The sequence below is a fragment of the Canis aureus genome, chromosome 34 (genome assembly GCF_053574225.1).
Source record: "Canis aureus isolate CA01 chromosome 34, VMU_Caureus_v.1.0, whole genome shotgun sequence".
In the NCBI taxonomy this organism is placed as follows: Eukaryota; Metazoa; Chordata; class Mammalia; order Carnivora; family Canidae; genus Canis; species Canis aureus.
This window is the reverse complement of record NC_135644.1, coordinates 8636364-8651291: the sequence shown is the minus strand read 5'-3', so window position 1 is coordinate 8651291 and position 14928 is coordinate 8636364. Positions and strand designations below refer to the sequence as shown.

General features: G+C 40.1%; 1 protein-coding gene and 1 long non-coding RNA gene across 4 annotated transcripts in view; one reads left to right on the top strand and one right to left on the bottom strand.

Moving 5' to 3' along the window:
* The window catches only part of LOC144304669 (uncharacterized), an 82915-nt gene extending 77154 nt beyond the window's left edge, over window positions 1–5761 (top strand). For all 3 annotated transcript variants that reach the window (XR_013371598.1, XR_013371597.1, XR_013371596.1), the window contains one exon: window positions 5365–5761. This is a non-coding gene — a long non-coding RNA (uncharacterized LOC144304669). The remainder of the gene's footprint in view (window positions 1–5364) is intronic.
* The window catches only part of TTN (titin), a 274020-nt gene that overhangs the window by 60699 nt on the left and 198393 nt on the right, over window positions 1–14928 (bottom strand). Inside the window, exons 255-278 of the mRNA XM_077883161.1 lie at window positions 14098–14406; window positions 13824–13972; window positions 13702–13734; window positions 13488–13617; window positions 12920–13219; window positions 12510–12827; window positions 11270–11566; window positions 10860–11159; window positions 10457–10771; window positions 10225–10373; window positions 9753–9903; window positions 9382–9663; window positions 7746–8048; window positions 6962–7264; window positions 6580–6861; window positions 6183–6482; window positions 5787–6089; window positions 5384–5692; window positions 4987–5268; window positions 4567–4866; window positions 4187–4480; window positions 1116–4082; window positions 476–796; window positions 91–375 (exon numbers count right to left, since the gene is read on the bottom strand). Coding sequence (XP_077739287.1) covers window positions 91–375; window positions 476–796; window positions 1116–4082; window positions 4187–4480; window positions 4567–4866; window positions 4987–5268; window positions 5384–5692; window positions 5787–6089; window positions 6183–6482; window positions 6580–6861; window positions 6962–7264; window positions 7746–8048; window positions 9382–9663; window positions 9753–9903; window positions 10225–10373; window positions 10457–10771; window positions 10860–11159; window positions 11270–11566; window positions 12510–12827; window positions 12920–13219; window positions 13488–13617; window positions 13702–13734; window positions 13824–13972; window positions 14098–14406 — 8982 coding nt within the window. The remainder of the gene's footprint in view (window positions 1–90; window positions 376–475; window positions 797–1115; window positions 4083–4186; window positions 4481–4566; window positions 4867–4986; window positions 5269–5383; window positions 5693–5786; window positions 6090–6182; window positions 6483–6579; window positions 6862–6961; window positions 7265–7745; window positions 8049–9381; window positions 9664–9752; window positions 9904–10224; window positions 10374–10456; window positions 10772–10859; window positions 11160–11269; window positions 11567–12509; window positions 12828–12919; window positions 13220–13487; window positions 13618–13701; window positions 13735–13823; window positions 13973–14097; window positions 14407–14928) is intronic.

Genomic DNA, 14928 nt, shown 5'->3' with positions numbered 1-14928 from the left:
GAGCCACACCATCAGATACATGTGTCTCCTTGGCCTTATTATTAACTAATGTGTTTTTGAAGGAGAAGAAGGAACTCATTAGTCACCCACCTAATACTCTGACATTCACAAACACGGCCTTTTCTCCTGCTGGGTTCACAAGCGTCAAGGAATATTTTCCTGAGTCATCACGGGTAGAATTGGGGATGACAAGGAAGGCCATGGTGTCAACCAGATCAACTTGTCCTTTTCTGACCACGTTGTCAATACCCACTCTTCGCCATGTGACTTTAGGAGCTGGTCGTCCTCTCACTATGGCAAATAGTCGAATAGGGCATCCTGCTCTCACTGTGACCAGTTTCCTCATGCTGGCATCCAAATCAATCTCAGGAGGTTCTGCAAATGACATGAAAACCATTAGTTGACTTTTCAGAACATGAGAGAGTCATGTGAGAAGTGTAGAGTGAATGAGTCCCATGATAAAATAGGGTCTCACCTAGGATTTCTTTAGGTTTAATAGCATCCTTTAGTTCTGCAGGGCGCCCAATGCCAGCTTGGTTTTGGGCACACACCCTGAACTCATATTCCTGGTTTTCATCCAAGCTGGTAACAGTGAACTCCATGCGAACAAGTTGTGCTGCAGCATTACACCTTTTCCAGCCTTCGTCAGGTGATGTATCTTCTCGTTTTGGTCTCATTTCCACAACATAACCAATTATTGGTGCACCTCCATCATACACTGGTTTTCCCCATCCAAGAGTTATGGAACTTTTGGTTGTGTCAACCACTTTGAGATTGGTTGGTGGACCAGGTGGTTCTGAAAATAAATTACGTAAGAATGAATTTACCGGTCGTTAACTCCTACTAGTGATATTCCAATGTGTAGTTTTATGTAGTCCACTCTCAGTTAATCAAAGATAGGACATTCAATTTCTCCATCACTGAATCCTTATTTTCCTTCATAAAATTAGAATCTACCATTGTTTGTACATCTTAGGTGATTTGGTAAAAGATCTATGTAGAAAAATACCTGCTAAGGTAAAGTTTCAACGTCATGGATTTAACTTATTTATCTAATACCTCTGTTTTTGAGATTAAGATTTGGTGTGATATCAGAAAAAGCAAGAACATCATACCTATGGGGTCTTTTGCCACCACTGGCCTTGAGGGCAAGCTTGGTTCTCCGATTCCAATTTCATTTTCTGCCTTGACACGGAACTGATATTCATGTCCTGGGAGGAGGTTCTGTACTTTGAGACGTCTCTCAGGGATCGCACTCTTGTTAACAGGGACCCATCGTGTTGAATGCCTTTCCTTTTTCTCCAAAAAGTATCCTGTGATGGATTTTCCACCATCATATTCAGGTGGATTCCAAACCACAGTCATCTCTTCTTTGCTTACTTTGGTGACTTCTGGGGGATCCGGGCGACCAGGTCTGTCATATTTGGTTTTTGCAATGACCGGTTTACTTTCTGTTGGAGGCCCTGTGCCTATTTTATTTTCTGCACGGACTCTGAAAATATATTCATTTCCTTCTATGAGACGTGTTACTGTAGTACCAGGAGTTAAGACATTAGCAGAATAGGTGGACCAAACCATTCTCTTACTCTCACATTTCTCTAGAATATAATTTTGGATTTCACAGCCACCATCATCCTCTGGTGGATCCCAGCGAATAGTACACCGATCACTGGACACATCTGTAATTTTCAGATTTCTTACAGGACCAGGCTTATCTAAAACATTGACAGTGGCATAGGCCACAAAACTGCCAGCCGTGTTAGTCGCTGTAATCACGTATTTACCACCATCGCTTCGCTTTGCTTTAGTAAGAGAGAATTTGGATGAATCAGCGCTGGTATCAATCTTGACCCTTGGTGATCTTGTTAAGTCTGTCGCGTCTTTGTCTTTGGTCCATAAAACTTCTGGGAATGGTTTGCCTCTAACACCTGCCTCAAGTCTAATGGTGTCCCCTGCTTTGACTGTTAGCACACCGCTTAACTTCAGATCAAGTACTGGTTTCTGTAGGTCTTCCTTCACAACAACTTCCTCTGTCTTCACCCAGTCACTTTCCCCACCTTCATTCTTTGTTTGCACTCTGAACTCATAAATCTGGTTTTCAACACATTTGTCAACCATGTAATGGGTTTCTTTAATGCTTCCTTTATGCACTCTTTCCCAGTCATCAGAGCCCTTCAGCCTCCTCTCAACATGATAGGACAGATTTGGGCTACCACCATCATAATCGGGCCGCCGCCACTTGAGATAGACAAACGTCTTTCCTTTATCTGCGATGTGAAGGTTTTCAGGCTCACCTGGCCTATCAATAGGGTTAATGGCCAGAATTGGAGTTTTCGTTTCAATGGTCGGTCCAACACCTACTTTATTCTCTGCACAAACTCGGAAATAGTATTCATTGTTGGCTAAGAGGTTGGCCTTAATTAATCGCTTAGTGGCATCTGAGGCAACAATTGACCAGCCTTTCTGGTTTGGTTTGCGATATTCCACTATGAAATTTGTTATTTCTGAGCCACCATTATCTAGTGGGTTTTCCCAAGAAATTGTGCAGTTCTCTTTGGTAACATTGCTAACCCTTAAGTTCTGGCAAGGCCCAGGTCTGTCAAGAACATTAACAATGGTGAAACCTTGGGCATGCCCACTGCTATTCTTAGCTGAGATAATATATTTGCCATGATCAGCTCTAACAGCTTCTTTAATTTGTAACTCAACACGAGGTAGGTCTTGAATTATGTCAACCCGCTTTTCTCGGACCAATACTTTGCCTTCCTTGGACCAAGTTATGTCTGGATCAGGTCTGCCTCTGACTCGAGCAAGAATGCGGATAGTTTGGCCCACCCTAACGGTAATAACATCACGACAAGTAACATCAAGTTCTACTTCTGGAGGATGAAGGATGTCTTTTGCAATCACAGATTCTGCTAGTTCTCTTGGCTCTCCCTCCCCCACAATATTAGCTGCTTTTATACGGAATCTGTACTCATTTCCTTCAATTAGTCCAGGTACCCTAAAGGCACACTGCCTAATGAGTTCATCTTTATTAATCCTATTCCACTGTGTGGTACCAGGCTTCTGACATTCCACTACGTAGCCTAGAATGGGGCTGCCACCATCACTGAGAGGCTTTGTCCACACCAAGTCAGCTGTTTCTTTGGTCTTGTCTTTCAGTTTAGGATTAATAGGTGGTCCGGGTGGTTTGATGGGCCGGCAAGCTTTTATTGGGTCAGAACTTGGGGATGGATTGCTTAGTCCTGCAAGATTTTCAGCAAAAACCCTAAATTCATATGTGTTTCCCTCATACAGTCCAGTCACTCTAAACTTCAGGTCAGCAATAGGTGTTTTGTTGACTCTCACCCATTTGCCAGTTATTTCTCGACGCTCCACATAGTAACCAGTTATTGGACTGCCACCATCAGACTTTGGCAGAGTCCAAGACACCGTTGCAGCGTTTTCAGTAATGTCAGTAACTACCGGCTTCCCAGGAGGAGATGGAGGACTGAACTTATGTTTAGCAACAGTAGGCGTGGAGTCAAGGGGAGGACCAACACCCATCTTATTCTCTGCTCTGACTCGGAAAATATATTCGCAGCCTTTTTGCAGATGTGGAATTTTCAGCTTTGTCTTACTGCTTCCTGATGAAACAACACCCCATGTGTCTTTCCTTGTGTCTTGTTTCTCAACAATATAATTTATCACAGGGCTTCCCCCGTCATCCTTAGGTGGCTGCCACGAGATAGTCATGTACTCAGGGGTAACATCCAGAATATTAATAGGGCCTGTTGGTGGACCAGGAACATCAAGAACAGTAAGATGTACCGCTACTGTTTTGCTGCCAGCTGCATTGGAAACTGTGATTTGATATTCCCCAGTATCTCTCCGTAAGCAGTTCTTAATGGTAAGCACTGATGAGAAGCTGTCCGTTTCAACTGTGTAGTGTTCATCTGTTTTAATCTCAGTGCCATCAGTTGTCCACTTTGCAGTGGGAACGGGTACACCTCTTATGATGGCAGGGAACCTGACAGTGGTTCCAGCTTTTACCACGAGGCCTTCAATCAATTTCACATCCAGCTCCACAGACGGAGGCACTGGGAAGTGAACATGAGATAAAATTAGATTTTTGATTTTCCACAATCTGAACATTCCCAACATGACTTTAAAAAAGGAATAAAAATGCCAGTCCAAAAGTTACCTAGCTTTTCTTGACATTCTATTGGGATAGTTGTGTCAGGGAGACCAAGACCCACAATATTTTCAGCTTTTACACGGAATCTATAGGTCTTTCCTTGTTGCAGGCCAGTAACAACACACTCTAAGTTTGTCACAGTCTTGAACTTAATCCAGTCTTCGGTGCCCTCTTCTTGGTATTCCACCAAATAGCCAGTGATCGGGGAGCCACCATCACGATCGGGCTTATTCCAAACAAGGGAGACTTCAGTCTTGTCGACATCTACATGGTGTAAGTCTTTGGGTGGCCCTGGGGGATCTTTTCAAAAGAAGAAGTTATGATAAATGAATAATATTCTCAAAGACTGTCAGAGAAAACTTTTGTATCCAGAGAAAGCAACTTACGTAGAGGATCCAGAGCCTTGATGGGTTTGGGTGTTTCAACAAAAGGACCACGTCCGTACTGGTTTTCGGCAGCTACTCGGAAGAGATATTGATTGCCTTCATTAAGGTGTTTAGCTAAGTGACTCTTTTTCTTCGAAGTAGTTGAAAGAGGTGACCACTGGGCACTGGCAACATCTCTCCTCTCAACCACATAATTTGTAATAACAGAACCACCATCATCTAGTGGTTCCTTCCAAGTAAGGTAACAAGAATCTTTCCTAATTTCACTGACTTCCAGATCTCTAGGTGGCCCCGGCTTATCTGAAAGTGTTAAATAATGAAGTTATAATAAGTCATTTAATCCAGGTAACAGCTCAAAATGTATCAAAACTTATGTATTTCATGTAATAACATATTAAAAATAAGTATGAAAGTTTGTACCTAGCACGAGTACTTTCACTGAGACAGTTTTCGAGCCAGCTGGATTCTCCACAGTTAAAGAATAAATTCCACCATCTTCATGGGCAGCATTACGAATTTCAAGCTTGCTACCAACCGGAGTAACATCAATTCTTGCTTTAGTTGGAGCCTCTCTGTCTCCTTTTTTCCAAGTTACTTTCGGGAATGGCACGCCTTTGATGACGGCACTAAGTCTTAGAGTGTCACCAACCCTTATGTGTTGTTCTCTTGCCATGTTGGCATCAAGAATCAACTCAGGGGGTTCTAGAATAAAGCAAATAGTGCTTTCAGATTTGATTTGTTAATGTATTTTACAATGTAGCTTACACAATGAGACACCTATCTTTTTCGCTATTACAGCTGAGAAGATTTTACTCACCAAGTCTGTCTTTTACGAGCACTGGCTCGGGAACATAAGCTGGATCCGATTCACCCGCTTCGTTGACTGCCATTACTCTGAACTTATAGGTCTGACCATCCCGAAGGCCAGTGACTTTATATTTAGTTTCAGGACATGACTCGGGAGTGTGATTGGCTCTCTTCCACTCTTCATCTCCAACTTTCTGGTACTCAACAATATAACCCAGAATCTTGCTCCCACCATCGTGACGTGGTGGCTGCCAAGTTAGATCAACTGAATTACATGTTGTATCAATTGCTTCAGGATTGACGGGTGGACTTGGTTTAGCTATGTAATAAAAGAAGAAACAAAAAGGAGTTAGAATATAGCCGAAAATAAAGTTGGATAATGTGAAAACTGAATGAATGCTTTAATATTTTACCAATTGGATCTTTAGCAAAGACTGGCTTGGATGGAGGGCTGGGATCTCCAATACCGATTTCATTTTCTGCAGAAACCCGGAATTCATATTGACACCCTTCTAGAAGATCAGGAACCCTGAACTTAGTGTATGGATGGATGGGCTCTCTGGTAACTCTAGCCCATCGTTTAGACATAGTTTCCCTCTTTTCCAGGATGTAGTTTGTGATGGGCTTTCCTCCATCATTTGGTTTGTTCCAGGTTACTAATGCAGAGTCTTTGGTAACTTCGGTAACAATTGGCTGGTCAGGTGCATCAGGAACCCCTACAACAAACATTAGTAGAGTGTGTTAGAAATGTAATTTTTCCTATGAACAACATTAAACACTGAATCACTAAAAAGAAATGTAATGCATACTGAAACGATCTCTCGCTTTCATTGAATCAGACACCAGAGGATCACTTATTCCATACAGATTTTCAGCATGGATCCGGAAAATATAATCCTTTCCTTCAAGAAGTTTAGAAACTTTGCATGTTGTTTTAGCACTTGCAGATGTCACAGGCATCCAAATGTCTTTGCCCACCTCCTTCTTCTCAATAATGTAATTGGTAATTTCACTGCCTCCATCATCTAAAGGTGGCTTCCAAGAGATAACCATGTAATCTTTGGTCACTTCATCAAAATTAACCGGTCCTACTGGTGGTCCAGGACGGTCTGCAGAAAAAAAAAAAAAATCACAGCCCAAGATGTTATTTCCACTTCTGCTTTGGAAAGAACGGAGTATCTATTCTTTTTGCTAAATGATACTTACCAACAACATTGACTTGACAGAAACCTTTCCTAGAGCCTGTCGTGTTCTCCACAACCACACAGTATTTGCCAGAATCTGAACGTTTGGCCTTGATCTTCTCCAGGGCAAGTGTCGTTGGAGTGGTCTTTATGTGAGTGCGATCATCTTCTAGCACGTCAGCTTCATCTTTGAACCAAGAAACTTTTGGTTTTGGTTTGCCTGAGTAACGGCCAGTGAGGGCAAAAGCTTCACCAACCCGAATCGTGATCTTGTCTCTGAAGTCGAGGTCAAGCGTTGGAGGAGCTAAAATTTTAATTATTAAGGCAAGTCAGTTTTACTCGTGTCTTATGGTAAATCTATAAGGATACAAGTTTTCAAAGTATGAATTGCATCAGCCACATACCCAGGTCATCCTTGCAAGTGATTGGCTTGGTACAAAATGATGGTTTGCCTTGTCCAACAATATTCACGGCGCTGACACGGTACTCATAGGTATCACCTTCTTTCAAGCCTTTAACAGTGTATTTCCTGCTAAGCAAGTTGTCCTTTGTAACTTTGTGGAACTTCTCAGTTCCAATGAGACGGCTTTCTAGGACATAGTTAATAATTTCTGATCCACCATCATATTTAGGAGGGTTCCAAGTCAAAGTAACGGAATCTTTAGTAACTTCTTTGACTTCCAGGTCTTCAGGACGCTCTGGTACAGCTGCAAGTAAAATACAGAATTACAATGAAAAAAGTATCATGTTAAAAAAGTAGTACATGATAATAAATAGTGAATGATACTTTTTGAAGATTGCACTTAAACATTAAATTATTTGCTTTGATAAGTAGCAGAAGGCTCTCATCATAGAACTTAGTCTAATTTCTGATAGATAAGCAAATAGAGGTTCGTTGAGGCCAAATAATTTAAGTTCTCCAGAGTTAGTAGTTTTAGAGTTAAGAAAATATGTCATATTTATGCCATTGAGTGGGAAATTAAAAATGTGTAGTATATATGGAAGGATTTGAAAAATCCTATATTCCCATAATGTCTTTCACAATCACATTCAAATACTACCAACATCAGGTATTGAGCATTTGTCTACTGAATGCTTGTCAAAGGAATGAAACGTTTGGCATCTATGCACCTATTTTGTCACCATACTCTTTTATTAAATGATGAAATTGTTTCAACTTGCACTTACTTATTGGATCTCTGATTACGAGTGCAGTTGGTGTCTCAGTAAATGGGCCTATGCCAACACTATTTTCTGCTGCAATTCGGAAAAAGTAGGCTTTCCCTTGAATGAGACCCTGGACAGTAGCATTTTGTCGGGTAACTGTATATGTCACAGGGGTCCATGCTCTGCGGTCAGATTCGCGCTTTTCAATGACATAATTGGTGATTGGAGAGCCTCCATCATCTTCTGGAGAAAACCATGTCAGTTTGCAGGAGTCATTGGTTAGGTTGTGAGCCTGGAATGGTATTCCAACAGGACCTGGCACATCTGGAAATAAGAGGAAACAATTTCTAGTTGTTTGTTTTCAATGAATAACAGGGCTCAATATTTGTTACCCTCTGTTTTTAAAAATGAGACAAAAATATAAGATTTTGTGTCTATTTTTTTCTCCCCATCGTCATCTATATTCAACCATGTTTTTAAATGAAGTATGTTTATAATAATTACTGTTTGCCACTGCTTTAGTAGAAGCTAAAGGAGTAGTAATGTGTGTATGTATACATAACGTGTATATTTATATATTTACGTATATAGGTGTTTTTTTTTTTGTAATTTGTAAATCAGATAGGAGGGGGCTGCTGGAAGGAGAATGAACAGGAGGAGACAGGACAAGGGGTGAGGGGTGGCATGGCTACTTTTTGTGTCTAGTTTACTCTCCAGAAGGGACAGGGGGAGAGAGTTTTTCTAGGTGACTAGCGAATCAATAAGCAGCACAGGGGTTCCCAAATCTCAGAGGGAACTTTGGGAGGGTTAGCATTTAACCTTGAAAGTGTACCGATTCTTAAGTTAAAACAAAGTGTGTTTAGAAGCTTGAAAGTAACCTAAAAGCTTGTGGGACTGTTGGCTCAATGAGATCTTTTTCCTCATGCCATTTTCATTTTAATGAAAACATAACAAATTTATATAGCATTATAGTTATGTTCAATAGAGAACCAGTTATTTTCACATAACAACTCCTTGTTTGGAGTATGGTTGGGCTTAGAGATGTGCTGAGAGAAAAATCTGAGTGGGCTGGCTTTACTTTTTGAGCAAATCACTGGAATAGAGCAGCCATCAAGAGGCATGAAAAAGCCTTGCAGAGTTTACCTCTGTATTCAGTGACTAGAAATGCAATATTTATAACTGAATGTGACTATTTCAATTAGAATACTGAAACCCTTCACAGAGATTTTTGCCTTATTATGAAAATTAGCAAATAAGAATTGATCAATCTTAGCAAATGATTAGGTATTCACGTACATTTGCAGGAAAGTTTCAAGAAAACTATATAAAACATAGTAAGTGCTTATGGTGGCATGTTATATAAAAGGCAATATAAAAACTTGTTATAAAGAACTGTTTTTATATAGCATAAAAACATGACTTTTTAATGTCATATAAAAAGGCAACATAAAAAAACTGTATAGGAGTACAACAATATAAAATATGTATAGGACAAAAAACCCAGGAGGAAATATTTTTAAATGCAAATAGTGGTCAGTGGATGATTTTTCTTATTTTCCAAAATATTTGTAATAGTTTTATTATAACATAGCTTTGCTTGTAGATGAAGTAAAAATGTTATTTTTAAAAGCTGCATGGACAAATTAAAGGTATTTACCTAATACATCAACGATAATTGTCTTCTTTCTTTCTCCTCCTGCATTCTTGGCGAGAAGAGAATAGACCCCTTGGTGGCTCCTCTGGCAATTCTTGATGACCATGGAGGAGCTAATGGCTGTGGTCTCAATGGTAGCTTCCTGAGGTAAAGCTCTCTCATTCATGTTCCAGGTGACAGTTGGAGGAGGTTTTCCGGACACATAGGCAATGATCCGGATCACCCCTCCAGCATGGACCACAATTCTGTCTCTGACACTGGCATCTAGCTGAAGGTCAGGTGACACTGGAACACAATTGAAAATTACAGATGTGATTTTCACGGCCAATCCAAAACACAAATGTTGATAAAATAATAGAAGTGTAAATAATTACCAATTCTGTCCTTCATTTCAATGACATCTGTCACTTCTCCAGGTTCTCCAATGCCAGCAATGTTGACTGCTCTAACTCTGAATTTGTAGAAAGCTCCTTCTTTTAACCCTGTCACAACAAGCTTTGTTCCTCTCACTTCTTTATCTTTACCCTAGAGAAGGATCACATGCATTCAGTTCTTTGTAGCTTCTTATTTTAATGGCTTTCTGAAGTATAGCCAACAGCATATTTAACTACTTCGGGAAAATTGTTGCCAATTTAAGTTTTGGGGATCAGATATTACAGGGAAACCCTGAATGAAATGTCTTGCCAGGAACTGTATTTTACTAATGACAATATAACTTTTGATTAAATTTCTGCTTTTTTCTCATTTCTTAATAAAAAATACAAATAGAAATTAATGGGATTCAGAATAACTGCTACACTTTTAGTTTATTCATAATATATTTCCAGAATGCCAAGTGTTAGTCACCTGTTCCCATTCTTCTTTTCCTTCTTCTTTATATTCAACAATGTATCCAGTTACTTTGGATCCACCATCTTTCAGTGGCGGAGACCACTCTAAATCCACAGATGATTTAGTCCAGTCTGTGACTTTGGGAATTGGAGGACCAGGAGGGGCTGGAAAGAACCAGTATATATTAGTATTCTTGACTTCTCCATGGCACTTTGGGGGGCGGGGAAGAAATGGTCTCATGGCTTACCAATTGGATCTCTAGCAGTCACTGGGTCTGATGGCAGACTTGCTGGACCCACACCAGCAGCGTTGATTGCATACACACGGAATTGATAATCAGAGCCTTCAATAAGACCAGTCACCTTATAAGAAACACCCAAAGTCATGGCTTTGATAGGATCTCGGTTAACTCTCTTCCATCTCTTTGAAGTGGTGTCTTTCATTTCTAGCCAGTATCCTGTTACAGGAGAGCCTCCATCATATTCTGGCTCTTCCCAGTTGACAGTCATGGAGTTGCGAGTCACACTGCTAACTGTGGGTTTATCTGGTGGTCCAGGGACAGCTATGAAAAAGAAATCATGTTGATTTATAAGAAATTATGAAAAACAACAGATAAGAGTGATTTTATACGTAAAACACGCCCTACTTACAGAATAGGTTTCTTGCTGTTTCAGGTTCACTGTCAAGAGGCTCCCCAACACCAAATTTATTCTGGGCCATGATTCGGAATACATATTCATGGCCTTCTAGCAATTTGGGAATTGTGTATGTGCACTCTTTAGGTTCACTGGAGACATGCACCCATGTCTTCCTGTTAGCTTCTCTCTTCTCAATTACATAGTTTGTAATCTTAGACCCACCATCATCTAGAGGTGGAAGCCAAGATAATGTCATTTGATCTGCTGAAATATTTTCAAACTTTATTGGTCCCACTGGAGGGCCAGGACGACCTAAAATGGTTGAAGAAAGGGGAAAAAAAATTAGAAGAATGATTTTAAAGCCAAATAGTATATTTAGGAACAGAGAGACATGTAGTTTTAGAAAGCCATGCTGTGTTTACCGAGGACATTCAGTCTCATCTCCTTCGATGCCGTTCCCAGATTATTCACAGCTGTGATGGTATATAAGCCAGTGTCACTCCTGCGAGACTGTGGAATAACTAACGTGCAGGTATCATCCACTACCAGTTTGTTGACGTGGGTGTCATAGACAACAGGTTCTTTCTTATCAGGCTTCCTTGGAGGCGCTTTAAACCAGGTGAGTGTCGGGAATGGCATACCCTTAATTTTGGCCACAATGTTAACATCTGTTCCTTCTTCAACCTCCATGAATTCTTTTAGCTCAATTGAAGGTGGGCCTAGATTATTAAAAAAAAAATGGTGGTCACTAGGGACAGAAAGTAGAATTTATAGCACCTACAAAGCTATTTGCATCTCCTATAGGCAGGCTGTGTAGCCCAATATGAAGAATGGATTTGACTTCAACTGATTTATACCAGCTTGGAGAGCAGGTACATGTAGTCATCATGCTTTAGTGGACCTACACGTGGCTATGTATCAGCTATTGCCTCTCTCTCACCTGGTGTTATTATGCGTGTAGATCCTGAAAAGGGGGCAGAGAGAAGTGGAGATTATAGTAGCTTAGGCTTAGGAATTCTTTCATGATAGTCCCTTTAATATGTATGCATATTCCCTTAAATATGCAGAGTTATGAGAGGACTTACTATTTTTATTCTGAGAGGGACTCCCTTTTTTAAGAAATATAACTGCTAGTAGAGGCAAAGCAATTTTCCATTTTCCATGAATCTAGTAGAAGAATATGCAAAGAGGGTAGTGACTACAACCCCCTCCAGATTTTAGAAGAATGATCCGAACACACACACAGCAGTAGGGATGGTAACAATCACGGAGGAAGAATTATTACCATATTTGCCTATTCATGTTTATCTATTAAAACGGATGTATCTTTTCCTTAAATAGAGAAAAGGAAACTTGATTGTGAAGATAAATGGGTCTCAGCAGTTGCTGAGCAAATAACTGTTTACTCTCTTCCCCTTTCTGAGGATCATGCGGAAAATTACAGTGAGGAAATTCCAAACAGCATCTCTTCCAAATAAGGGAAAGGTCACATGTAAGGAAATGTGTTAATTCTGCAGAAGTTGAAGGAATGAGTGGTTAATATGCTCAACTCACAGTAGCCTCCTGACATACAGATATTTCTCTTTTTATTTTGGGCTAATATTAAATTTGTACGAAGGCACTCATAAAGGGGACCATCTCTGTTAATATGTTGGTACTTACACGTCTGGTCTTTGACAGTCACGGGGCCAACAGTGGCTGAAGGTTTGCTGACTCCTGCAGCATTGACAGCCTTGACCCTGAATTCGTATTCCCCACCCTCTATGAGGTCTTCAACAGTAAATTCCAGTTCTTCTACGTCACGCTTGTTGCACTGTTTCCACGCTTCTTTCTTTGTCCCAGTCGGGTCCCATGCAAGGCACTCAACAATATAGTGGGTGACAGGGGAGCCCCCATCATTCTTTGGGGGTTTCCATGATAGGTGTACTGTGTTCTTTGTTATGAGACCGATCTTGAGTTTAATAGGGGGGTCAGGAGGATCTTTAAAAATAGGAAAAGAAGTATTAGGTATTGTTTAAAATTATATAGTTCAAATTTGAGAAACTATTTTAATCTCAGATGAAGACACTTACATATTGGATCTCTGGCCGTGGTCCTCTGAATGGTTTCTACGGGTGGACCAATACCAAAACGGTTTTCTGCACGCACCCGGAAGAAATATTGCTGTTCAGAGATGAGATCAGGAACCACAAATGAGGTGCTTCCACAGTTTGGATTGACTTTAGTCCAGGCTTTTCCATCAATAGTCTTTTTCTCTATAACATAGCCCTTGATCCTGTCTCCTCCATCATCATCTGGCATCTTCCATGTGAGTCTGCAACTACCCCTTGTGATGTCACTGACTTTCAGATCTTTGGGCGGCCCTGGTACATCTGTTGGATGCAAATCACAATATAAGGAATGTCACTTTGTTTAAAGTAATTGGTTCTTATTCTATGGTCACTTTTATTTTATTTTTTAAAGATTTGTTTATTTATTTGTGATAGAGAGAGGGAGGAGGGAGAAGCAGGCTCCATGCGGGGAGCCCCACGTAGGACTTGATCCCGGGACTCCAGCATCACGCCCTGGACCAAAGGTAGGCACCAAACTGCTGAGCCACCCAGGGATCCCCTCTATGGTCACTTTTAAAGTTTTTCTTACCCATGACTTTAACTCTACAATTCGCTGTCTTCTGTCCTGCTTTATTCTTGGCTGTGATGCTGTATTTGCCTGAATGAGATCGTTTGCATTCCGGAATAATAATGACCGATGAGTTTTCAGCAGTCTCCACCTATACAAAGAAAATAGTAGTCATACATCAGATGAAATAAAAGCAGTACTGCAGTCCACTATATCTAAATTGCTTTCTTCTTACCTGTGCATCCTCAGGTACATCATGAACTCCATCCTGTTAGAAAAGAAGATAGTTGCATTGTAAATATACCTTAGAGTGATTCAGTGGGAGACACAGAAAATTAAATATATATATTTTTTTACCTTCACTGCCTTCTTTGCCTTTCCATCAAATTCCCAAGATGATTTTGGTGTTGGGCGTCCCTTGATGACAGCAGGAATCCTAATTTGGGAGCCAGCTTGACAAACCAGAGAGTCTTGTGCTCCAATGTCAATAAAAACTTCTGGTGGCTCTGTAATACCATGAATAACATAACAGGATTTAGCTTACCTTTTTCAAAAAAGTAATTGACATATCTTCAGCAAGTTACTTACGTAATCAGATCAACTGAACACAAATGCAATGAAGGACTACTACCTTGAATATCAGTGGCAAGAATCTCTCCAGTTGTATCACTTGGTTCAGATTCACCAGCTTCATTGACAGCTTTCACTCTGAATCTGTACTTCCTGAGTTCTTTCAGGTTTGGCACCACACATTCACAGGTAGTCAGTAGTTTGTCGGGCTCATTTACTTTTTTCCAGTCAGTACTACCTTCTTCTTGCATTTCTACAATGTATCCTTTGATTGGACTGCCACCATCTTTGGCTGGAGGTTTCCATGCCAGTGAGATGCTGGACTTTGTTTTATCTTTGACCTCTGGGCAAGAGGGTGGCCCAGGTGGATCTAATAAGAAAAAAAAAAAAAAGTATATCAAATTGTGAAGCCAATGGAATGCTAGATTTAATCTACTAAATACTAAAATAGGGACTCCAAAATAACAAATTACCTTCTAGAGAAGAGAATATAAGAAATAATCTCTTTTTATTTAGCATTAACGTGAAAAGAAAGCAAGCAACTAACTGGGATTAAAAAGACTACAAAATCTTTAGATCTGTATTCTGTTATACACAATTGATGAAAAGCTATTTTAATTTTAAGATCCCTTTGAAGAGACTGCAAAACTTAATTTACTTTAAAATAAAAAAAATTATTTCATCATTGGTTGGTAAACGTCTGAACACAAAATAATTGTATGCCCTGTAGGGACGAGGTTGATGTCTATAATAATTACTTAACAATCTTTTACATTTCTGACAGTGCTTCACAATTATAGAAAGTCTTTTTAACCCTGGCTCTTCCTCTCTAGTGCGTAGTACTATTCCTTGTACATAGCACATGTTCAATACTAGCTTGCTGAATGAATAT